The sequence below is a fragment of the Bos indicus genome, chromosome 10 (assembly GCF_029378745.1).
Source record: "Bos indicus isolate NIAB-ARS_2022 breed Sahiwal x Tharparkar chromosome 10, NIAB-ARS_B.indTharparkar_mat_pri_1.0, whole genome shotgun sequence".
NCBI lineage: Eukaryota > Metazoa > Chordata > Mammalia > Artiodactyla > Bovidae > Bos > Bos indicus.
In genome coordinates, this window is record NC_091769.1 from 60,657,176 (window position 1) to 60,684,299 (window position 27,124).

Below are 27,124 nucleotides of genomic sequence, written 5' to 3' on the forward strand. Positions count from 1 at the left end.
TAAAAATGGATTTCTAATTGCATGGTTGGTAGAAAGGAGGGCTCTGAAAAATCAACATTCAGCAAAGTCTTGAAGGGTCATAGCAAGGGAAGGAAGTCTGTAACAACATAATTAGAGACAAAGGCCCAGAGCAAGGAGCTCTAGAGAGTCAGGAGTTACAGTATAGGTCCCAAGATTTGGAGGAAAGGGATAGCCTGTAATAAGAGAAAACTGATGAAAGATGAGGAGAAGATCCATGAGCATACACTTCCTCAGTTACTCAGTTAATGTCTCCTGTCAGCTCTGAGTCTTGACACATACACTAAATTCACTTTCTGCTCTCCTAATTCCATTACGGGTTTCTTTCTAGTGAATTGCCCTCTAAGAATGCACGTTAATCCTACAGCTTTATGTTTTTCATTTGTTTCTCATATGGACTTACACTTTGGCACACGCTTTACTGTTCCTCTCTGTATGGGTCCATGTAACCATATTTGTATGAATGTGCAATGTCAGAGTCTAGTTTGTGATTCAGCATGACACTGTCTTCTCTTCATAAATCCGTGACATGTTTCCTCCATGTGTTTCTAAAGGCCTGTTTCCCAAGTCAAGAATCATTGTATTCAAAATTACCAGGATGACAGGATCTCTAAAGTTAAGCAATAGCAAGGAATATCTGACGTCTTCACATGCAACTTTATTTTTTTTTACTAATTGACAAGAATGTTGAGATGATACCAACAAGATGCAGTTTTAGAAAGGTAATGTCAAAGTGCTATAAATACAGATTAAAAACAGCAATTTCACAAGTACAGAAGCAGAACAGACCTGACTTGGCAACAAGTCATTTGAAAGTGATGTGGAACTTTTAGTTCACAAGCTTAAGATGAGCCAATAGTGTAGTACTTCTGCTCCAAAATACATTAATTGCAAGATTTGGCTGCCTTATAATAGAAGTTAAGTGGTGCTTAGGAAGCAGTTGTCCAGCTGTTGTTAGCCTCACCCTGCTCAATTTGGAGCTTTGTGTTCTGGGTACCTCATTGTGGATGGTATCCTTGGAGGACTAAAGGTAAGAGGCTAGGAAATTGCACTGAAAGGTAATGGCTGAGGGAATTTACATTGTTTAGCATAGAAAAGATCAGCTTAAATAAAAATATAACTGTCTTTATATATTAAAAGGACTGTCCCATAGAGAATGGTTTAGTGGTAAAGGAGTAAAAATCATTTACTGATTCATGGTCTTATTTTAGATCATGGATAGGCTGATTTCATGGTAGTTACATTCCATACAGAAGTTAAATAGCAGAGAGTATTAGAAGCTCAGTATGAGCATGTGTAGATGGAAATTACTTACAGCAGCAAGAAAAGCTTGGACTTGGTAACACAGCCTGAGATAGTGCTGGAAAGAGTACATAGTTCTCCGTGGACTGAAAGCATCTTTCACGTCTCTAATCATAGCCCTATCTCTAGTCAGCCCAGCATTTTCAGTAGCCAAAAACCACTTAAAATTGTTACAGGATTTTTAGGGCTAAATGAGATCTAGATCACCTGGTTTAATCTTCTTATAAAGAATAGAGGCTGAGGAAAATTAAATAATTTGTAAAACTCATAATACAAGCCATAGGTATGAATGAGAACTCTGGCCCACTGATTCCCTGCTCAGGTGTCATTTGTTCATTACACTAGTTAAATAATTACTTAAAAAATATTAGGGGCATCATTTCCTCTTTGTCATATAAAATATTAATTATTAGAAATCTCTCACTTATTTTGAAGTCACTTACCAAACCTTTTTCAATGATAGAGAGTATAACCAAAAGTACAGAAAGTAGGCATAAAGGCTTCTAAAGCACAAAAGAAGTCCTAAAAGCTTGCAAACAAACTAAACTCATTTAACTATACCTATTTGAAGCCTCAAAGAAGTTTTTATTCAGACAATAAGTCTATTTAGAGTTACTCAATCCTTCTGAGGCTTTATTTCCTCATTTTTAAAAGAAAAATAATTAGTGCCTCCATCATTCAATTTATCTGAAAATTAAATTAGTTGTCACATGTGACTTGCTTAGCTCTGTGCCTTACACATACAAGAGTTTCAAAAATGTCAGGCATTATTACTATTCACTAGTCAAATACGGGAGACGTGATACAGTGTTCCTGGCTTCTGTTAGAGAACAGGAATGGACTTTTCTAAAATTGTCCAGAACTACATGAGGATCTATAACTAGTTTAGTGGTCATTTACCATGAGACTAGATGAAATCATCAAGGAATGATTATAGACAGAGAAGATCTCCATGATTTCTCTAAGTATATGAAAGTGTTTTATTAGTCATGTCAATCTATTATTCATACACAGAGAAAAATAACATGATGAAGGGCTTAACTTAAAGCAGGAATGATTTCTCAATATGAGAAAGTGTTTCAACTGTTTGGGTAATATAATACTGAAATGGATTGCAGGAGGTTCCATTCTTAGAGAGCTTCAAGAAAAGGTTTGACACATATAAGTCTTGGATTTCTTAGACTGCTAGTGGTTAGGGGAGCCTTTCTAATCCTACCAGACTGTGACTGAAAAAGGAAAGGAGACCCACATATTTAAAAAGCAACATTAGTTTACTATAATTAAATGTATACATATATAAACATAGATATAAATGTTTATGTTCATGAAAAAACTAATATATGCTCATCAAGTACTTGGAAATCACTAAAAAAAAAAAAAAAAGAATAAAGAGAATCACCTGAACATACCACTGTTATAATCTATTTATTTTCATTTTCCTGTCTATTTTTATAAAGTTGTAATAATAAGTAGGTTTTTACTGCAGTAAATAGACATTATTCTTTTTATATTGCTTTTTAAATTCAAGTACAGGGAATTTACTCATTTATTACTTAACATTAACATTAATTTGATATTGAAAGTGAAAGGTGCTCAGTCATGTCTGACTCTTTGCAACCCCACACACTCCATGGAATTCTCCAGGCCAGAATACTGGAGTGGGTAGCTGTTCCCTTCTCCAGGGGATCTTCCCAACCCAGGGATCAAACCCAGGTCTTCCATTTTGCAGGTGGACTCTTTACCAGCTGAGTCATCAGGGAAGCCCAAGAATACAGGAGTGGGTAGCCTATCCCTTCTCTAGAGAATCTTCCTGACCCAGGAATCAAACCAGAGTTTCCAGCATTGCAGGTGGATTCTTTACCAGATGAGCTACCAGGGAAGATATCATGTGTAGTTAAAAGCAAAGAAATAGAGAAAAGAAGCTGAAAGAGTTAGGAAGAAAAGAGAGAGAAAAGAAAGAGAAAGCAGGGAGGAAAAGGGAGTAGCAAGGAAAAGCAATTAGGAGATATGAGGAGAAACAGAAGAATTGGGGAAACATCAGGAGGGTGATGCCAAGGAGAAAGTTGAAAAGAGAAGTCTTAGTAATTTATGAAAGTTCCTGAGGTTCATGTCCAGTCATCTGGTGCTCCAACACCATAGATATTAAGCAGGACCATAATGCATTGATTCATATCTCTGCCCTTTCAACTTCAGATTAATTAGTTTGTTAGATAATGGTTATAGTTCTTTATCTGCTCTTCTGCATTAAAATAATCAAAAACACTCAAATGGTTAGAGCAGCCTGTAAGTGCATAAGACTCTTCTGATTGCAGAAGCCAAAGCTAAATCACCGAAGCATAAAAGCTTGAGGGTTTGACATCTACCTTAGATTTTCAGTTCAGTTCAGTTCAGTTCAGTCACTCAGTCATGTCCGACTCTTTGTGACTCCATGAACCGCAGAACGCCAGGCCTCCCTGACCATCACCAACTCCTGGAGTCCACCCAAACCCATGTCCATTGTGTCGGTGATGCCATCCAGCCATCTCGTCCTCTGTAGAGATCTCTTCAAGAAAATTAGAGATACCAGGGAACATTTCATGCAAAGATGGGCTTAAAAAAGGACAGAAATGGTATGGACCTAACAGAAGCAGAAGATATTAAGAAGAGGTGGCAAGAATACACAGAAGAACTTCTAAAAAGATCTTCATGACCCAGATAATAATGAAGATGTGATCACTCCCACTCAGCTAGAGCCAGACATCTTGGAATGTGAAGTCATGTGGGCCTTAGGAATCATCACTATGAACAAAGCTAGTGGAGGTGATGGAATTCCAGGTGAGCTATTTCAAATCCTAAAAGATGATGCTATGAAAGTGCTGCACTCAATATGTCAGCAAATTTGGAAAACTCAGCAGTGGCCACAGGACTGGAAAAGGTCAGTTTTCATTCCAATCCCAAAGAAAGGCAATGCCAAAGAATGCTCAAACTACCGCACAATTGCACTCATCTCACATGCTGGTAAAGTAATGCTCAAAATTCTCCAAACCAGGCTTCAGCAATACGTGAACTGTGAACTTCCAGATGTTCAAGCTGGCTTTAGAAAAGGCAGAGGAACCAGAGATCAAATTGCCAACATGTGATGGATCATCAAAAAAACAAGGGAGTTCCAGAAAAACATCGATTTCTGCTTTATTGACTATGCCAAAGCCTTTGACTGTGTGGATCACAATAAACTGTGGAAAATTCTGAAAGAGATGCGAATACCAGACCACCTGACCTGCCTCTTGAGAAATCTGTATGCAGGTCAGGAAGCAACAGTTAGAACTGGACATGGAACAACAGACTGGTTCCAAATAGGAAAAGGAGTATGTCAAGGCTGTATATTGTCACCCTGCTTATTTAACTTCTATGCAGAGTACATCATGAGAAATGCTGGGCTGGAAGAAGCACAAGCTGGAATCAAGATTGCTGGGAGAAATATCAATAACCTCAGATATGCAGATGACACTACCCTTATGGCAGAAAGTAAAGAGGAACTAAACAGCCTCTTGATGAAAGTGAAAAGAGGAGAGTGAAAAAGTTGGCTTAAAGCTCAACATTCAGAAACCTAAGATCGTGGCATCCGGTCCCATCCCTTCGTGGCAAATAGATGGAGAAACAGTGGAAACGGTGGCTGACTTTATTTTTCTGGGCTCCAAAATCACTGCAAATGGTGATTGCAGCCATGAAATTAAAAGATGCTTACTCCTTGGAGGAAAAGTTATGACCAACCTAGACAGCATATTAAAAAGCAGAGACATTACAGATATTAATCTGCACAAAAAGCAAAAGGCAAGCAGCTGTTTATTCAATTTATTCCTCTTGGTTGAAACTTTGATTTTGTTTTCTCCATCATGTTGGTGATAATTTAGTTAAACTAGTTTTGAGTCAATAAATGTTAGTCGCAAAAAAAAAAAAAAATAAATAAATAAATAAATAAATAAATGTTAGTCACTCAGTCATGTCCATGGACTGACTGTATGTACATGTACAGTCCATGGACTGTAGCCTGCCAGATTCCTCTATCCATGTAATTCTCCCAGCAAGAATACTAGAGTGAGTTGTTGTTCATTTCTCCAGGGGATCTTCCAAACACAGGGATGGAATCCGGGTCTTCTGCCTTGTAGGCAGATTCTTTACCTAATCTGTGCCACCAGGGAAGCCCAATAGTAACAAATATAGTCATTCTAAATAAAAATATTCTTATGCATTAATAGCTTTCCATGGACAGTGGCACCCCACTCCAGTACTCTTGCTTGGACAATCCCATGGATGGAGGAGCCTGTTAGGCTGCAGTCCATGGGGTCGCTAAGAGTCGGACACAACTGAGCGACTTCACTTTCACTTTTCACTTTCATGCGTTGGAGAAGGAAATGGCAGCCCACTCCAGTGTTCTTGCCTGGAGAATCCCAGGGACAGGGGAGCCTGGTGGGCTGCCGTCTATGGGGTCGCACAGAGTCAGACACGACTGAAGTGACTTAGCATAGCATAGCATGGACAGTCTACAGTTTTACCCAAATCAGTTTCCTCAACAATTACTGATAGTTTGGAAAGCTATCAGTTTGCCTATTTGATTGCAAATAGCTATCAAAATCTATCAATATGAAATTATCACTATTACCAGAAAATCCACCTGAAGTAAATATATCATTGATGATGAACATTTATTTTAAGCATAGCAAATAACACATTAGTGCATTTTCTACCAAAATTTACTTAACTACGAGTAAAAACATACAGATTTCCCATCAACTTTTATATTGCTTACAAAATGCTATTGTTAACCATGTATCTAAAGTCTGTTTTTAAAAAATTAATTTCAAAGAAACATAAAAGCTGGGCATAATACTTCAGTGTAAATAAATAACTAAAATAAAATGCCTGGTATATTTGAAAGAACTGACCAAAATTTCACAAATTTCTTCCTCAGTAGAATATTGTTTTATGCAGCAAATAATAAATAGGAACTTTATTTCCACAAGTACAAAATGAAAATAGTCAAGAAAGATTTCAGTAAATCCAGAGGCTTCTGACCTGGTCATGAAAGGTAATTAGGGGACTGTGAGATGCTGATCTAACCTTGAAGATGACATAACAAGGACCACTCAGTCTCCTCAGAAAACTGTAAAATTGTCTGAGACAGAGTGAGCCATTTCATTATTACCTTTGTTTTAATTTTATAACAGCTTTCTTATAACATTCTTATGGTAATAGCCTTCAAATTTAGAATGTGAGAAAAACATGTTTATGATAATGTTAACATAACCAACAAAATGTAGAATCTTGGATGTCTGAAGAGAAATTATCTTCTATGTAAGATATCATACATTTTGCTTGAATGCACTCCAGGAAAATAGATGTTGTTTCATCCTTGAAACATGGCAATGTTTCCTACTGGGTAGTGTTTTATTATGAACTGGACTTGACTTGAAGGGTTGAGGTGGACTTTCTTAAATTAACAATAGACATTAATTTATTTCATTTGCACACTTAGCACAGTTCTTTTTGTTTCTTATTTTAAAATTATAAGTCTAAAACTGTGTGTATTTTTATATCTGTAAACAGAATGTGATTTTTTTACTATAATTAAATTTTTTAAAGTATTTCTTCCTGCACACAGATGTCAAACATAGAGTACAAATTCACAAATAGAGGAGGATATGACTTCTTGAAAAGTTGTGCTTGATTCCTTAGATTTTAATCTTAAAATATCTCAAAGAAATTTCTTTATTACTTATAACTACTAATTACTACAGTGAATAAGACTATATTTCAAAACAATTTTTGTATATGAAAACCCCAGAACAAAATTTGTTTGCATGAAGATTGAGAAGCTCTTGTGGTAGCATATGATTTCTTTGCTATTTATTATGTTTTTCTCTTTGACCTTATTAATGCATCTCTGGATACCTAGCAACCTAGGTTGCACTCCTGGCTCTACCACTGACTAACTGTGCAACTTTGGCTTACTTCCTAACCTTATAGAAGCTCAAAACATACTTACCCTCTAAGCAAAGCTCAAAGTATTTTTGCCAGCAGTGTACAAGAAGAATTTCCTTTAGTTAATATTCTCAGGTTCTTACAATTGTCCGAAGAAATAACAATACAATGCAAGATTATTTTCAATTATTTACCATGGGTCTGATGGCTTATCTCCATAAATTATTACAATGATATATTTGAGAAAGCCTTACATTAGGGTAGGAAACTATAGTCTTGCATATCTGACCTTTAGCATGATTTCATTGAGTGATTAGGGTAATATTAGTTGAATCACAATCAACTTCTCCAAGAAGATGAGCCCCCATGCCCTCCACCTCTGGTGGGTACTCCGGTTACATCTGTCAAAATCTCTGTGGACCTCAGGATTACAGAGCATCCCTCTCTGCCTTTTCTCTCTTTTCTCGATGTATCTATAATCTGTATTCCTTTTCCTTCTCTCTCCCTGCTTTTTCCTTAGCTTGTGTCTTTCTCAATTTACTTCCTCACACCTCTCCTTTAATTCTATCTCCCCACCTCTGACCTACACCTTCTTCTTTTGTTTTCCTATCTTCTCTTTTTGTACTATGAAGTTAAAATGTGTTTCAAAGCATTTTGCGTATTTACTAGCTCTGTGTTGCTACTTTCTCTGCACCATACTCTCTAGCTAGCCGGGACAAGACACCATTCTCCAAAATCGCCCTACTGTAACCATACCTTTTTGCACACTTGTTCATGACTTGGAAAGCTCTTCACCCTCTGTCAAAATCCTTCAACCAATCCCCCTTTTTTTCAAATTTTATTCAAATTTAATTCAAATTTAAAATTTTCTTTTCCTAATTCTTCTACTCTGTCCTTTTTACATTTTTAGGCTCACCAAGAAGTATTCACTTTCATTCCCCTGATCTCTCCTTTCTTCATATGAAATGTATTAGTAACTTTCAGGACTTACTAGATTATTTCCTATAAAAGCCCAGTAAAAAGTTATTTGTCTTCATAACCTTTATTGTACAGTGTCACCTTACACATTAAAGGTGCTCTATAAATATTGAATTGTATTCTCAACTTAAATCCTAATCATCTAGATCAAATTGCCTTTTAATTTGGCTTCTAAATGGCACCTGTATCTCTACTCAGTTCTTGCCATCACTGCATTTATGTGCTGCGCAAACGACTCAACAGGTTTGTTAGGAAAAATAGATTGAATGTGACAGTTGCAGATAAAGAAGACTGTGTGTGAGGGCAGAGTTAGTTTCTATCTTCAATTCTGTTTTATTGTCTCCCCAACAACTAGCACAGTTCCTGGCATATTATGTGCTTAACAATATCCGTTAAGTGAATGAATGAATATTTGGGGTCAGTATTTGGTGACAGCTCACTGTAACCTCATAAGAGACCTTTAGCTAGAACCACTCAACCCAGCTGCTCCTAGACTCCTGACCCTCTGACACTATGAAGTAATATATACTGTTTTAAGTTGCTAAATTTTGGATAATTTATTATTATGCAGCATTTATAGCTAATATGCCTTCTCTTTCTTCCCATCCCATCCCTCAGTTGCTTAGTACCATTGGTAACATTTTGCAATTGAAATCTGTTCAAACAATGTGCTCTAATCACCATCTTTTTATATTAAAAAAAATCTGAGACCCAGAATAGTTCAGTATTTATCCAAGGTCAATTAATTACTAGAAAAAAGTTTAAAACCAAAGAAATAATATGGTATTATTTCCGTATCCCTATGCTGCCTCTGACTTTATAATCATTTGTCTACTCCTAAGTATTAAATAGCATGTATTAATGTTTATATTAAAAGAGCACTGTGAAGATAAAATTTTTTGTACTATCTTTGCACTAACTCATCATTTTTATTCCCTTTCTTTTGCCTCCTTTAATTGATAAAAGTCCTAAAAACACTAGAAATAAATTGAGAACATAGTAAGTGTGGACAAAAAAAAGAACCAGTTTGCCAATATACCATTTCTTTTTCAACCGTTCATAAGTGCTTGTTATAAAAAACTCTGCGACTTCTTTTATTTGCTTTTGTGTTTGTTCTGTTTGAATTTAGTGGCCTTTAGAGAGGGGAGCTGTCTGGCTATACTCCCCAAACTGACTGATTTACTCTCTGAAATCCAACTGTATATATGTATGTATTCTATAACAATTATGAAGATACTTACTAGTGAACAGAATTATAAATGTTTTTAACAAATGTCAGAAATGTGTTTAAAAAACAACCAAATCAAATTTTGCAGCGTCTTTAGCAATTTGTAAGCAAATAAACTGAAGGTTTCCACCCCAACTCAGAGGAACATAAATGGAGATGTTTTGTACAAGGCAAGTTGGAGTAGAGTTTTTATTTAATAATAAGAAAATGCCAAGTACTCATTAGGGCCTATCATAGAGAAGATAATTTCAGCTGTTTATAGTTCTTTACATGTAAATGATCCCACTGCATGATGCAAATTAATATGTGATGTTTTAATAATATCAGTGACAGTTTAATGATACATGTGTTAATAACAAAAGCTATGCTTTGAAGTTAAGCCTACTCGGGTTCATATTCCAACCCTGACAGTCAGTAGCTTTAGAACCTTGAGCAAGCTACCTACCTCTGTGAGCCAAAGTTGCCTCTGCAAAATGAGCATAACTCTGCCAGGCCCACGGTAACAACTCAGTAAGTTTACCTCTTTAGTAGTTATTTTCATGATCCTAAAATAATATTAGTAACTTGTGTTATCATTATAGGGAGAAAGTGTAACTTTAAAACACTTCATTTCTTCCACTTCAAAGTCTCTTAGCATCTTGTGTTGACTATAAAGAAACTAGAAGTTTTAAAGCAGTATTCTGAATATGAACTTCTTGAACTTTAATATATAATGTTAATCACAGTGAATTCATCAGGTTTACTATTCAATATCTACTGTTTATAAGTTAACTCACTACCCAGATATTTCCAGAAAACAATCCATCATTGCACATAGAAAATTTTGATATGATGATTTCAATCATCAGCTAATATTGAACACCAATCTTTCTTAATTAAAGTGAACACACCTAAATGGGCTTCTCTGGTAGTTCAGACAGTAAAGAATCTACCTGGAATGTGGGAGACTTGGGTTCAATCCCTGGGTCAGGAAGATCCTCTGTAGGAGGACATGGCAACCCACTCCAGTATTCTTGCCTGGAAAATCCCTTTGCACAGAGGAGCCTGGTGGGCTACAGTCCATGGGGTTCACGAAGAGTCGGACATGACTGAGTGACTAAGCATAGCCTCAACACCTAAATAGGCACAACAGGCCTATATATTTTTATTGAGGTATAGTTTACTTACAACATTATATTAGTTTTAGGTATGCAGCACAGTGATTCAAAATCTTTACAGATTATACTCCACGTAGAGTTATTCTACAATGCTGGCTATATTCCCTATGCTGTACAATATATCTCTGTAGCTTATTTATTTTATATATAGTAGTTTGTACCTCCTAATCTCCTATCCATGTCTTGCCCCTTCTCCTCCTTTCTCCCTACTGTTAACCACCAGTTTGCTCTCTATATCTGTGAGTCTGTTCCTTTTTTGTTACATTCATATTCGTTTTACTTTTTAGATTCCACATATAATTGATAACCTACATTATTTATCTTTGTCTGAATTATTTCACTAAGCATAATACCTTCCAGGTCCATACATGTTGTTGCAAATGACAAAATTTCATTTCTTTTAATGGCTGAGTAGTATTCCATTGTGCATATATGTGTGGTTTATATTACATCTTTATCCATTCATTGTTGATGGACACTTAGATTGCTTTCATATCTATGCTATTGTAAATAATGATGCTGTATCTCAATAATACTTGAGATACAGTATCTTTTTTAATTAATATTTTCACTTGTTTTGGATAAAAAGTACATTTTTATATCTTTCAGTTCCAGGAGTGGAATTGTTGGCTCATATGGTAGTTCTGTTTTTAGATTTTTAAGGACCTTCCACAGTGGCTGCACCAATTGACTACTTTCCCACCAACAGTGTACATCCCTTTCTCCACATCCTCTCCCACATTTGTTATTTGTGGTCTTTTTGGTGGTATTCATTCTGAGAGGTATGAGGTGATACCTCACTGTGGTAGCCTAGGTATCATTTTAAAACTAGAACTTGTATACTAGCAAGCCGGCCAATTTCCTGAGCATTTTTCCTTTCCTTCTGTAAAGTGAACTAACTGTGATTATAAGCTTACAATGAATAGGGTGAAATTGATAGTTGCTCAGACTCAGAGATAGTCTGAGCAACTATCAATTTCACCCTCTTCGTTGTAGTTTTGTCTGGGAGAAGGCAGCGGCACCCTACTCCAGTACTCTTGCCTGGAAAATCCCATGGACGAAGGAGCCTGGTAGGCTGCAGTCCATGGGGTCGCTAAGAGTCAGACTTGACTGAGCAACTTCACTTTCACTTTTCACTTTCATTCCTTGGAGAAGGAAATGGCAACCCACTCCAGTGTTCTTGCCTGGAGAATCCCAGGGATGGGGGAGCCTGGTGGGCTGCCGTCTATGGTGTTGTACAGAGTCGGACACAACTGAAGTGACTTAGCAGCAGCAGCAGCAGTCTTGTCTGACTCTTTGTGACCCCATGGACTGTAGTCCACCAGGCTCCTCTGTCCATGGGATTTCTCAGACGAGAATACTTAAATGGGTTGCCATTTCCTTCTCCTACATAGCTCTTGGACAGCATTTCAAATTAAGAGAATAGTTTTAAAGTTCTCTTTACTGAAAAAGAGAACATCCAACTAGTAAAGAGCATCCAACTAGGTTTAAATCTCACTAAAAATCTATGGATTTCAGTACACCATTTATACCCAAAATACTCCACCAAGAGTCCAAAATTATACACAGGCTCCTAACTTTGGCATATATTTGTGGTTCAAGGTCACTCTTAAAACATTGGGTCAGGTTCATTTTATAGCCTTTCTAACAACTGGACATGGAACAACAGACTGGTTTCAAATAGGAAAAGGAGTATGTCAAGGCTGTATATTGTCACCCGCTTGTTTAACTTAGATGCAGAGTACATCATGAGAAACGCTGGGCTGGAAGAAGCACAAGCTGGAATCAAGATTGCCAGGAGAAATATCAATAACCTCAGATATGCAGATGACACCACTCTTATGGCAGAAAGCAAAGAACTAAAGAGCCTCTTGATGAAAGTGAAAGTGGAGAGTGAAAAAGTTGGCTTAAAGCTCAACAGTCAGAAAACAGAGATCATGGCATCTGGTCCCATCCCTTCATGGCAAATAGATGGGGAAGCGATGGAAACAGTGACAGACTTTATTTTGTTGGGCCTCCAAAATCACTGCAGATGGTGACTTCAGCCATTAAATTAAAACACACTTGCTCCTTGGAAGAAAAGCTATGACCAACCTAGACAGCATATTTAAAAGCAGAGACATAACTTTGCCAACAAAGGTCCATCTAGTCAAAGCTATGGTTTTTCCAGTAGTCATGTATGGATGTGAGAGTTGGACCATAAAGAAAGCTGAGCGATAAAGAATTGATGCTTTTGAGCTGTGGTCCAACCAGTCCACCCTAAAGGAAATCAGTCCTGAATATTCATTGGAAGGACTGATGCTGACGCTGAAACTCCAATACTTTGGCCACCTGACTCATTTGAAAAGCCCCTGATGCTGGGAAAGATTGAAGGCGGGAGTAGAAGGGGACAACAGAGGATGAGATGGTTGGATGACATCACCGACTCAATGGATGTGAGTTTGAGTAAACTCTGGGAGTTGGTGATGGAGAAGGAGAACTGGCGTGCATCAGTCCATGGGGTCGCAAAGAGCTGGACACAACTGAGTGACTGAACTGAACTGAACAACTGAGTGGAAGCTTGGTTTTATTTCTTCATTACACCAAAGATAAATTTCCTAGCTCTGCAGTTTCCATTTAGAAATTTAAATGTTTTACCCAGATCAGGGGTGAAAGTAGGGAGGATGTGGGTGGTGTGGAGGGCATGCTCTGTTGTCAGATAAGTTTAGGAAACCATATATAGTCTGCTAAAGTTCCCTTATAGCTCAGTTGGTAAAGAATCTGCCTGCAATGCAGGAGACCCTGCTTTAATTCCTGGGTCAGGAAGATCCCTGGAGAAGGGAAAGGCTACCCACTCCAGTATTCTTGGGCTTCCCTTGTGCCTCAGCTGGTAAAGAATTGGTCTGCAGTGCAGGAGACCTGGGTTTGATCCCTGGGTTGGGAAGATACCCTGGAGAAGGGGAAGGCTACCCACTCCAGTATTCTGGCCTGGAGAATTCCATTGACTGTATAGTCCATGGGGTCGCAAAGAGTCGGACACAACTGAGGCACTTTCACTTTCAAAGTTCTGCAATTCATGCTAGTGAAGTATAGGCTCAGTGAATTTTCTCTGTGAAAAAACTTGCTCAGCTTTTTTTAACATAATATTTTCCAATGAGCTGCAGAAACTGTGCTATAGGAAACATCATTAATTATCTTGAGGGACACTAGTGTTCTAAGAAATAAAGTTTGGAATTGCTGCTGTAAGAAAAATCTGCAGGCTGAGTTGATTTTGAATTTGATGTCAAGTCCTTTTCTCATTTATCTACAATTATATCTGATGTTCAGATAGGCAGACAAAATGGAAAATATTCCAGTAGCTTTTAATGGAACATGATAAATATGCTATTTAAGGATGTTGAAATATGCCACATTTCTCCTTTCTAGTATTAAACAGAAAAATAAACTGTTTCAGAATAGTCTGTATAAATAAGCAAAGATTATTACAGATTTATGCACAGATTTTCAAATTTATTTCAGAAACACATGCAGTAATCTATTATCATTTCAACCCTCTGTACACTATTTTATTTTTGTTTTCACCTCAGAAACCCTCCCTCTACTCTTACCAATCCATTGTACTCAATTTCCCCTATTCTGTAAGGGCATCAAAAAGTTAGTGAAATATTGTACATTAACTATACTTCAATTTAAAAAAAATAGAAAAGCTATATTTTATAAGTATCCTTTGTATTTAAGTCCTCCCTAAACTTAAAATACAAAATTCACTAACGTGTATATAAAGTCCTCTTTCCTTTCATCTCTTGCCTTTTCTCTCCTGTTCAGGGACAAAGATCTTTTCTTCCTTTTTGTTCTTAGGACACTAGTGAATGGCTCTATCAAGTGTGGCCACTTCATTAGTAATGATCACATTCTTCTTCAGGGAAGTTGACTGACGTTACTGAAGAATCTCTGGAGACAATTCTCCCCAGTATATATCAAACTTTTTTTACCCAAGAAGAATATTGCCTGCCTAACTGGCAAGTTTTACCAGGACATGGGCATTGAATAGTTCTCCTCTCTCCTTCCCCACCCTAATTCCTTTGTCTTTATATATTACTGCTACTGCTGCTAAGTCACTTCAGTTGTGTCCGACTCTGTGTGACCCCATAGACTGCAGCCCACCAGGCTCCCCCGTCCCTGGGATTCTCAGGGCAAGAACACTGGAGTGGGTTGCCATTTCCTTCTCCAATGCAGGAAAGTGAAAAGTGAAAGTGAAGTCTCTCAGTCGTGTCTGACCCTTAGTAACCCCATGGACTGCAGCCTACCAGGCTCCTTCGTCCATGTGATTTTCCAGGCAAGAGCACTGGAGTGGGGTGCCATTGCCTTACTATACAAACACAGATAGCTGACTAGGTTTAATAATGTTTTCCTTGTTAGTAAACTTGGTATGGCTTCTCTACCTAAGTCAGAATCAGGTATCTCAAATACAGATATGAATCCTGGTCAAAAAACTGTCAAATGTTCAGTGAGTCTTTGATGTGGTTTTCAGAACCACGTGAAAGGCAGATAATTTTTATTTTCCAATGTACTTTGCTTGTAGAAGGATTGGATATGAACTGGGAAGACATTATCCTAAGTGAAATAGGCTAGACACAGAAGAACAAATACTATATAACACAGCTTTCAGGAAAAATCTAAAATATTAGCCACCTCTCATAGAAGCAGAGAAGAAAGTGGTTTCTAGAGACTGGAGGGTGTGGAAAACAAGGAGATATTAGTCAAAGGATAGTAAGTTTCAGTTATGCAAGATGAATAAAGCCAAGAAACATACTCTACACTGTAGTGTTTCTAGTTCACAATATTGTAGATATACTTAAATATTTGCTAAGAGGATCGATAGATCCAACCAGGCCATCTTAAAGGAAATCAGTCCTGAATATTCATTGGAAGGGCTGATCCTGAAGCTGAAACTCCAGTACTTTGGCCACCTGATGGGAAGAGCTGACTCATTTGAAAAGACCCTGATGCTGGGAAAGATTGAAGGCGGGATAAAAGGGGATGACAGAGGATGAGATGGTTGGATGGCATCACCGACTCAATGGATATGAGTTTGAGTAGGCTCCAGGAGTTGGTGATGGACAGGGTGGCCTGGCGAGCTGCAGTCTATGGGGTCGCAAAGAGTCAGACATGACTGAGCGACTGAACTGAACTGAAGAGGATAGATCTTATGTTAAGTACTTTTATTACTACTACTATTAATAATAATAAAAAAGATCAGGAGAAAACTATTGGAAGTGATAGCTATGTTTATGGCATAGATTATGATGATATATACTTACCTCTGAATTCATCAAATTGTAACTTTCAATAATTACAACTTTTTGCATGTTAATCGTACCTCAGAACTTTTTTTTAAAGCTTGAATATAGTTTAGAAAAAGTAGGAATTCATGTGGAAGCCCATTTCATTTAATGTTGTTTTTATCCATATTACTTAGGTATATGCAATTCCTGCCTCTTCTATGTGCCATATATGAAATTAAAACATAGAAATGTATTGTATTCCAGTCGTAATGTAAAAGAAGTTACTATGCTATTTTGGTGCAGTGGAAGAAAGCTGGGATTTAGAAAAGAAAGGAAAGAAAGCTTTGCTTTAATCCCTAACTTACAAACAGAACAAACTTTTAGGTTCATAGTCTTTCACTAATCTGAATAAACCCTCTAGGCTTGTAGTTTCTTTCCTATTAGATTTTCTAGACTGCAGCTTGTCTCTTTAAATCACTGCTTTTGTAGGGTGGCCATAGGAGGTAAAACCCTAATTTGGGGGCATCAGTTCATAATCATAAATGGCTAATTTAAGTGCCTTGTAAGCTGGCCTTGATGCGTATACTCCAGGTTCCCTGCTTGCAGCATCACTTGAAAGTGTCAGAAGGGAATCAGACCTGCTGTTATTGTGAAATTGTGGCACAGGACCTAATTTTTTCCCAGCAATGAACTCGTTCATCAAAGATGCCTTCTTAAATAGTAGCTAGAAAGCTGTCATCACATGGATTTCCAAGCCAGTTCACCAAATGTTAGATCCACTAAGATTTGTCAAAAATGTTGAATCCTGATGCATTATCCAGAGATTCGTTCCTGATGGGCCCATTTTAAAATCCTCCAGGGCAAAGGTGAACTCTGGAGCCCTCTAAGGGTTCCAAAACATTCCCAGGACACCTAGGGGGAATCCTGCTGAATTAGAAGCCTTGGCTCCTTAAGTAGTGGTTTTCAACCTTAGCTGCAGATTAGAATCACTGGAGAGCTTTAAACAAACACTGATGCCTGGGTTCTTCGTGCCTTCACAAGAGTCTCCTTTAACTAGGGGGTGGTTTCCCCAGTAATCTAATGTGATCCCCGTGGTTTTGTAGCCATGTCAGGATTATCTGGGGAACTTTTGAAATTTCTGATGCCCAGGCTGCACCCCAAATAAATTTAATGAGAATTTTTGTGGATGGAACCTGGTATCAGTATTTTTTAAAGTTTCCCAGCTGGTTTCAATATCTAGTTAAGGCTGAGAAATAGAAAAATCTAGAAAAGAAATCCCTTCCACATAGATCTAAAAGGTGGCATCTTACATCCTCTTCAATTCACCTGGGTCTCTGAAAGCTCTAAAACTATAGGCTGAAGAGTTGTGATACAACTGAGTCACAAGGTAAAGTGCATGATCAGATACTCTGGATTGATAAGAAATGAAAGTGATGATCAGTTCAAATAAGAATCTATAAAATAAATAAGAACTACACCTGTGGCAATGAGCTGTTGTTAGCATTTATTAAACACCAGACACTGGTATTAGCCTAAAAACAGAGGAAGACCATAAAATGGAAAATTATTCTTAATATTAGAGTTTTCAAAGAATAGCTAATATTTCCAAATTGAGCTATTTCCAAATAGCTGTTATTTCCAAATCTTCCATAATTTAAACCTTGGGAACTTAAGGAAATGCAGGTCACCAGTTCTATAGGATTCCATTTTGTCAGTAATTCTACAGTTTTCATTAAATTCCATAGATATGTTTGTCATTGTCTATTTTTTTTAAATAAGGTTGTTGTGATTTTTTTATTTCTTCCTTTGACAGTGTGAGTTATTTTTTTCTTTTAGATAACCTACTAAGAACTCATTGAAGCATAAGCAAGTTTACCATCTTTATATTTAGAGGAGATATGTATATTTGTTAGCTACTAGCAGAGATTCTTGTTGAGCAGGAACTTATCCAAAGAATTGTTGACAATTAAATCGCTGAAGATTTTGTGGTCAAAGTCAAATCCAACAACAGTGTGTTTATTTTCTTTTTGCCAATTGTTAGGCCATATCCCATCACAGTCTAACAATCCAAAAGAGAATATTGCCAAATCACTGGCCAGTTTTCAGAATGGCTAACCCTTTTCTTACTATGGAACTTTCAATGCTTAATTGTAACAAGTGAGGCATACTTTTTCTTGAATCAATGGCTTATGGCTATTAAGAATTCCTTCTCTAAAGAAATGGGAAGAGAAAAACTTTTTTAGTAATTGAATGTCAAAAGCAAGAAAATCATTCCAAGGGACTGAGTTCACATCTGTCTTTCAGGGCAGTTGTCATCTGCCCAGTGCACTGCTGCTGTCTCTCACTTGGCACCTCAACTCCCAGCTTAAACAGCAGCTATTTGTGTCAGGTGTGGAGTGATAGCCTCTGTCTGCTGATGGGCTGCCTGGGCCAATTATCTAAATTCACCCCCTGGCCTTGTCCCCGAGTGGAAAGCTCTGACTACCTCAGTGGAAGGACTGACCATCTGTTGCCAGTCCCTTTGTGATATTATTAACGCTCTCCTTCTGCAGAGAATGTGGATTATTTCATTTTGGAGGGGCATTTTGTGCTTTTACTATTATTATTATTAATTCAGGTTAGGTTCTAGTTTCATCTCTTAGAAGCCTACTAAAAGGCTAAATGTGGTGCCACCAGAGAACAAGTTAAAAGGAGAGGCTTTCCTCTTCTTGGGTAAGAATAGTGTGCTCTCTCAGGACCAGTTCTCCAGTGATACTTTCTCTCTCTCCCAGAGTCAGAAATGCAATTCAGCAGCTCTTGGCCTCTTATAAATTCCTATTTTGACATAGCCGGGTCTTGCTTATACAGTTACTAATACAAGTCTTGTTTCTGTTGGGTTCCTTGGTGCATTTTTTACTGTCATTTATTCAATCTTATTTAGATATAAAATATTTCACAAGACAGCACTGTAATTAAGCCTGAAGTGAGACTTTTACAACCCAGGGTAGCTTAGATGATTTTCTTAATTCCCTAAAGATGTGAGGGACTTCCCAGGTGGCTCAGTGGTAAAGAATCAGCTGGCCAGTGCAGGAGACATGGATTCTATCCCCAGGTCAGGAAGATCCCCTGGAGAAGGTAGTGGTGACCCCCTCCAGTGTTCTTGCCTGGGAAATCCCATGGACAGAGGAGCCTGGCAGGCTACACTCCATGGGGTTGCAAAAGAGTTGGACACGACTGAGCGGCTAAACAACAGTAACAAAGATGTGAGACATGAGTCGTCATATCCACTCCCTATCACTCCCCTTCTCTTCCTCCAACCCTCCATACACCTGCCCCAGCCTAACACTTCTGGAAGCAGAATTATACACCCAGATTTTTCACCTCACCTACCTACTCCAATCCATTATCTTAGCAACATCTTATAAACCACATTCCTATGAAGGAGCGGTGCTTCTGCTGGTGAAGCAAGCAGTCCTTCAAGATGCATTAATATCTTCAGGTCATTTTCCCTTTCATTCACAGCAAAGCCATGAAAATAGACTAGGGACTTTCTTATGGTAACCCAGAAAACCACTGTTCATGTAGATGATGTCCAACTTTTCATGCCAAATTTTATCATCTAAGACATTTAAATGTATCCCATCTTAAAAGGCCTCCAAAGAAGAACGTTCAACAATGTATGAACGAAGTTAAGGCATCAGAACACATGAAATTCGAAGTTTAATTTTGATCTTTTCCACTTTCTGTACTTGGTATTTCAACCTAGTAGATAATCCAGTTACCTTTTACTTTCTCATTTTAATGAAATAGGAAGGAAACAGCTTTTGTTCATTTATTCATTAATTCAGTTAAGGATTGAGAGATATAAACAATAAGTTTTGTAATTTCAGATTTTTGTTTTCTTTGACTTTTAAACGAAATCTTCTGAGCAATTTCTTTGTATCTGGATGCAGTAGCTTCAACTTCACCTAGGGCAATTTGCATTTTTTGTATGAGACACTCAATTTTAAAATTAGTAAGGAAATAAATATTAGAATTCTCTTCTATGTTATTCTCTGTATATTTTTCAATGGAGTACCTTAGGATTTTCTGTAGACAACAGTGAGTTAGCCTCTATTTATGAAGAAGTCTGATAGGCTTATTCTTCAGTAAGATAGCAGCAAAACTTGACAACAATTTGGAGCTTACTGAAAGGATCCAGATGTAAGCTTCCCTCTCTAGGAGAATTTACCTGGAAGTATATACACTATATATGGTATATACTATCAAGAAAGTATATACAGTCTATGAAAAAGCTTATAGAAATAAGATTATTTACATAATATATATTATTTCTTTTAGTACATTGGTATTGTGACATTCTAACTTATAATGATATAGGATGACTTTCTTTCTTTCCTTCTTTCTTTACTTCCTCACTTTCTTTGTTCCTTTATTTTTTACTACAGAATTAGTGTTAGAAGAGAAATTATGTACCATATTGCCTTTATGGTTACTCAAGGTCAGTGCTAAATTGTGTTTCAAACTATGGAAAATTTTAGTACTTTGTGTATGTTTTAAAATATCTGAGTTTCATAGTTTCAAGAAATTTTAATACAAAATAAGACACATATATCTGAATGCATTCTTATCGCAGGTATTCCAATTTTAGATATTCTAATTGATCCCAAATAATTATGAATAATGTTCACTTTCACTGAATTTTGCATCTAATTTTTCACTTTTTCATTACTTGGTAAAAGCAGTCAAAAGGAATTAGCATATGGAAGAATTCTACAGTGTTTAGGCTCAATAACTTTACTACTACAATTTGAAATTAGTTCTGACAGCTCAACTTATCATTAAGATGATATTCACTTTCATCTCATTCAATATATATGGTAATTATATCATATAATCATATAATTTAGATTGTTCACATTTGTGTTATATATTCTAAAGTTTAGATTAAAATATACTGTAAGAACTAAAATGTATATTGGATCATCTGTACATATCCCACAACTTACAGATTAAAAAATGAGAATTGGAAAAAGTAAGGAGTTGTACCAGAGTCAGTCACAGGCAGGGTTTGGACCTATCTGTCATAACTTCCACCTGGGCTCTGTTTTCTCCACCAAGTTCTGTTATCCATTATAAATCTCAATAACTTTTAAATGGGCTTCCCTCGTGGCTCAGATGGTAAAGAATCCTCCTGCAGTGCAGGAGACCTGGGTTTGATCCCTGGGTTGGGAAGATCCCCTGGAGAAGGGAATGGCTACCCATTCCAGTATCTTTCCTGGAGAGTTTCATGGACAGAGGAGCCTGGCAGGCCACAGTCCATGGGGTCATTTATTGATATGAGCCAGATTCTTTTGCTCACATAGAAATAGCTATCCACAAAACTTTCCTCCAAATAGTTATTTCCTTAGCTAAACTTCAGTATAATCAGAACAATATTCTAGAACTAACATGATAACATTATTAATAGAGATAATAATAACCATACTGTTAGCAATCCATTAAAATGGCCTTAACATTCTATATCAATTATAGTTTAAAAAGTAGTTTCTCTCATTTTCATATTGGAAACATAATTCTCCATATTCCCATATTGGTTTATTATTAATAGTTTAGAAGCCTAAAAGACATTTATTAAATAAGCAGCAAAGTTTTAAATGTTCACTTGTAAGCCTGGCACTATGCTAAGCAAATGTTTACAGTATCACCCCCATGCATTCTTTTTCAATTAAGTTTAACATATGTAACATTATAAAATGATATGTTATAACATTGTTCAAGTGCTAGTAATGCAAACAAACTTTCTTTTCACTCAGGGATTTTAAATTCTTAGTGTACATGTTCAGGTATATATTTTACTCCATAAAATTTAATACTTTTGAAATTGGTTATTAATCATAACTGCTAAATGATAAATCCAAACCTGATATATCAAGATAAAAAGAATAACTGATTATTGAAGAAAATATAATTATCTACATTTGAATCATGAAATTAATGTCTCTTCCAACTCACTTTTATTTCCTCCTTCACATTTATATTTCCCTTAAGGTAACATAGAACTTTTATGGCATAGAATATGAAGATAAAAAAATGTTAGGAGGAGCCTGTTTTTGTGCCTAGGTAAATAATTAAGCAATCAAATACAAGTTCCTATGACATGAACAGATGAGGAGACCACAGATTCCTATCTGTTTTATAGTTATATACAATTGCACAAGTCAATTTAGCACAATTCAGTATTTGACACCATGGAAATATTTTTTCAAGAGAAACCAAATTATTTTTTGAAAAAAATCTGTATTTCCTCAAAATAATGATAATGCATTTTTGGTGAGCATTCACTGAGTATTCTAAGGAGACTTCCTAGTGAGCTTTGCTAGAAGACAATAAATCACATTTCAGTATAATTAATAATATTTATGTTTTGCTTAACATAGGAGCATTTGAGCTTAGAACATGGAGAATATATTTTCAAATCGGCTTGGTTTATCAGCTCCAACTGTAATATTATTATATTTGCCCTACTCCAGGAGATATTTTTGGGAACATAGTTTATCCCAATTAAGAGCCAATAGAAAATTACATTTAAATTTTTTCCAAAACAAAGGGAAATTTAGAAAGCATGTCACTTGAAAATTGATCTTTTCACAGATTGTTAAGGCTCATAAGCTTTTCTATAAATAAGAAAACATTACTTACTGTAATTATTCTTCATCTCTTGAGTCCCTTTGACTTTGCCTCGTTTATCAATCCTCAGATACCACTGTGTTCGACAGAAGAGTCTTCTCACTCTTATATCTCCTCCTTCCATGTAATCATAACTTCTTGTATGTCGCTCGGGGCTGGAACAGTTCACATTTGTAGCCATTTGCTCTGGAGTCATGTCATTGCAAGCTAAAGATATAGTGCCCACTAGACAGATAATGTGGAAGCATGATCTGTAGAGCAAACTTGGCAGGATCCATGTCAGTATCCATTTGCGCATTATAGTATAGTGCTCCGGGTGTTCATGAATAACATAATGAAAATTAAATCTTAAGTTGATTGTTGCTCCTAGGTCATTGACCTCTTCCTATCTGTGAACTGTAGATTGGTTTAAGGAAGAGCGGTTGCACTCTCCAAATTGTTAGCCTTATCCTTTTAGTCCTGATAGCAGTATAGGAGTCCTCCTTAAATAACTCTCTGTTGGTATATCCTTATAAAAGCAGGTTGTAATAAGCTCAGTTGCTGAGATGCTGTTTGCTACTTGACTTCTGTTTGCAATGAGAGATCAAGAATGGGGAGGGAGGAGAGAGAGGAAGATGAAAAGTGATTGTATAAATTTCAGTGGGCAAATACTCTTACAACATACTGTGTAATTCTTACTGTGAAGGTACCTTTAAAACAGTTTTCACAGAGGATGTCAGGGTCCTTACCACTCTATTTGTAGACTTATAAAAGTTCTATATTAGTAGAGATTAATCTGAACATGATTGTACCATTCATTCCAGTCCCTATTTGATAAGAAACATCCAGCAATTTAGAGCTGTTGATTTAAATTCAGTTCTAAAGTTCCTATTAACAAAATATTAATGCTTTTTCCTAGATGTCTTTATTCTTTTACAGTTGTGGTTTCACAGTTTTTTTCTTCTGAACTGCCCACAGTTCTCAAGTTAAACGTCAGAATTGTTCTGGAGAATTTCAACCTTATCTTTATGTAAGTTCTATAACGTAATTACTGTAGATAATCACACGGCTCAAAAGTCTGGTAACTTTACTTGTCCCCTCAGGACTAAAAGCAGAGAAATAGATAAACTACTAACAAACAGTTAGCATTATTTTTAAAGACAAGTAACATTCACTTACTTGTTCTGTTGATAACAGCTGGATACACAAGAATTCCATGTCTGTTGTCTGCCCTGTGCAACTTGAGCCTCTCTACTGTAGCTACAAACTATTTCTCAGCTGAGAAATTCTCCAGCGGAATCATAATTGTTTCCATAAATCAACAGCAGGCACGAGGATTTTCTCTGTGTGTGTGAGCGCGTGTGAGCTTTTGTGTGTGTGTGTGGAGCCTTTTATTCAGAGCTTTTCGATAAATACCTTTGCTGACCTCATTGGAAGCAATTAAAACTTAACCAGTAAGCTGTTAGTTGAATACAACAGTGAGAATAAAAGAGGCTTGTATAGTATTCATTCAGTGGTCATGAGAGGGAGCTGTGAACATGGTTTATGCTCAGATCTACAAATGGGTACCTACTTTGTAGAAACAAATCTCTGATTCTGAAGCAGTTAGAAAGGGAAACAGAATTTTTTAGGTTGTCTCATAGCAGTTGAAATAAGTTTAAAAATATTGCTTTGACCATATATGTAAAGGGATCTTTTACCAGGAAATCTTTTACATAGATTTATGGAGCATACATTGCTACTATTATTCTTTTGTGTTAAGAATGTTAGAATAAAACTCCTAATATGTATTAAGTCACACCTTAGTGTCTTCAAGAAGTGTATAGCTGAGTTAAGGGTATATCTCTTCATATAGAGGTATTTCAGCATTGCTTATAACTTTATGTCTTATGTTCCTATATTCTTACTTGAGTTGAGCCAATAATTACCAGTATGACTTTGGACAAGTCACCTGACGTTTCTGAATCTCAGCTACTACACTTGTAAAATTAGTCTAGACGATTCTATGGTGCCTTGTAGTTTTAAAATTCTGTAACTTGTTGCTTACCCTACTAAGATCAGGAAGAGGATATATACTTTTAAATTATTATTCTTAAAAATTAAAAATAAAATTTTATATGGTTTTATATTGGTTATCAATGGTTGACTCATCCTCAGTAAAAACATTGATGCAATAAATATATGTTCATTTAAGGATAGAATTTTAAGAGGTATAGCTCATGTAAAAAAAGAGAATGCTATTTTGCTTTCCACCATGAGTTATTCTCCCCTTTTTTAGCATGTATATATTAGTTTCCTGTTCTAGCATGTATTTATTAGTATACTAGAGTTTCATTAGGTATTTGTTGCAAAATAATTGCATTGTTAATCTAAATCAACATTTAGGAATACATATTAACTTTCTATTTCCCATGGTAATACTCTCAGCGCGCGTGCGCGCGCGCACACACACACACACACACACACACACACACACACACACACACAACTGCACTTGAAATGCACTACTTTACCGCCAGGTGGTGCACGTAGACCAAATAGGAAAAGAAAATCAAGTATTTAATACATTCAATTGTATTATAAGTTATAATTTCCTTTTGTGTCTATGCTTGGAGGAACAGAATCAAGAGCACAGCACAGTTTAAATTTACTCAATTACTCTTTAGGCACCAAATATGACTTTTCTAAGTTTATTAGAGCAGAAGGGGATGACCCTTCTATAATTGCCTCTGTTGAAAGCTGCTGCTGCTGCTGCTGCTAAGTAGCTTCAGTCATGTCCGACTCTGTGCGACCCCGTAGGCGGTAGCCCACCAGGCTCCCCCGTCCCTGGGATTCTCAAGGCAAGAACATTGGCGTGGGTTGCCATTTCCTTCTCCAGTGCATGAAAGTGAAGTCTCTCAGTCGTGTCCGACTCTTAGCGACCCCATGGAGTGCAGCCTACCAGGCTCCTGTGTTCATGGGATTTTCCAGGCAAGAGTACTGGAATGGGGTGCCATTGCCTTCTCCTCTGTTGAAAGCTAGATGACTACAAAATATTCCATCATGTATTTCTCTAAAAGGAGGAAGAGAGAAAAAAGAAAATATGATGCTACTGTGTTATAAATCATATCTCCATTAGTTTTGTAGGCAACAATAACGAGCAGGGGTAGAACTCCTAGGACTCGGATATTCCTTCTAAAGAAATGAAAATTATTAACAACTAATTTACATGTAGATATTCAAGAGCTACTAAATTCATCCATTCCACATTGACCCTACAGATTTTATACTAAGAAATCATGGAATCAGAAGTCAAAATTTGCTAATTAAGTGCTCAAGACTTAAATTCAAAAATGATGAAGAGTACTTAGTGCCTCATTTGCTGTATAAGGTTAATTATAAAATTAAAATTAGAAACAAAGTAAATATGAAATTGTAATCTGTGTACTCTAAGTTCATTGTTGTTGTTCAGTCGCTGTCATGTCTGACTCTTTGTGACCCCATGGACTACAGCACGCCAGGCTTCCCTGTCCTTCAGTATCTGAGTTTGTTCAAACTCATGTCCATTGAGTGAGTGATGCCATCCAACCATCTCATTCTCTGTTGCCCTCTTCTCCTCCTGCCTTCAATCTTTCCCAGCATCATGGTCTTTTCCAGTGAGTCGGCTCTTCCCATCAGGTGACCCAAGTATTGGGGTTTCACCTTCAGCATCAATCCTTCCAATGAATATTCAGGGTTGATTTCCTTTAGGATGGACTGGTTGGATCTCCTTGCAGTCCAAGGGACTCTCAAGAATCTTCTCCAGCACCACAGTTCAAAAGCATCAATTCTTTGACTTTCAGCCTTCTTTTTGATCCAAATCTCTCATCTGTACATGTCTACTGGAAAAATCATAAAAACTTTGACTATACAGACATTTGTTGGAAAGTGATGTCTCTACTTTTTAATACACTGTCTAGGTTTATCATAGCTTTCCTTCCAAGGAGTGAGTGTCTTTTAATTTCATGGCTGCAGTCACTATCCGCAATGATTTTGGAGCCCAGGAAAAGAATATCTATTACTACTTCCACTTTTTCCTCGTCTTTTTGCCATGAAGGGATAGGACTGGATGCCATGATCTTTGTTTTTTGAATGTTGAGTTTTAAACCAGCTTTTTCACTCTCCTCTTTCATCCTCATCAAGAGGCTCTTTAGTTCCTCTTCACTTTCTGCCATCAGTGTGGTATCATCTGCATATCTGAGGTTGTGATATTTTTCCCAGCAATCTTGAGTTCATTAGATGCCATTGTACATTGTGATTTGAAAATATGATAGCAGTAATATTAGTGAATGGATTAAATCTTAACAAGGGAATAGGTATCCTTTGATTATCAGTTTACATAATGCTTGCGTGCGTGCTATGGGCCTACAACCACCACAGCCATAATGAAGAGCCTCACTTATCTCTTATTATATTTCAAAAGGAATTATCCAGAAACAAAAGTAACTTAGGTATCTCCAGATAGGGTAAACCCTCTGGGTTTTTTTAATTTCATACTAGTAATAACATTAACAAGTATTTATTGTTCTTGTTTTAAGGTACACATAATGACA

The 27,124-nt window shown here is 36.8% G+C and overlaps 2 protein-coding genes across 2 annotated transcripts in view; one reads left to right on the top strand and one right to left on the bottom strand.

Moving 5' to 3' along the window:
• The window catches only part of FGF7 (fibroblast growth factor 7), a 61,877-nt gene extending 37,848 nt beyond the window's left edge, over positions 1 to 24,029 (bottom strand). The window contains exons 1-2 of the mRNA XM_019968864.2: positions 23,733 to 24,029; positions 22,587 to 23,140 (exon numbers count right to left, since the gene is read on the bottom strand). Coding sequence (XP_019824423.1) covers positions 22,587 to 22,872 — 286 coding nt within the window. The 5' untranslated portion in view covers positions 22,873 to 23,140; positions 23,733 to 24,029. The remainder of the gene's footprint in view (positions 1 to 22,586; positions 23,141 to 23,732) is intronic.
• FAM227B (family with sequence similarity 227 member B) overlaps positions 1 to 27,124 on the top strand; it is a 212,249-nt gene that overhangs the window by 118,242 nt on the left and 66,883 nt on the right. The gene's annotated exons all lie outside the window — the stretch shown is intronic.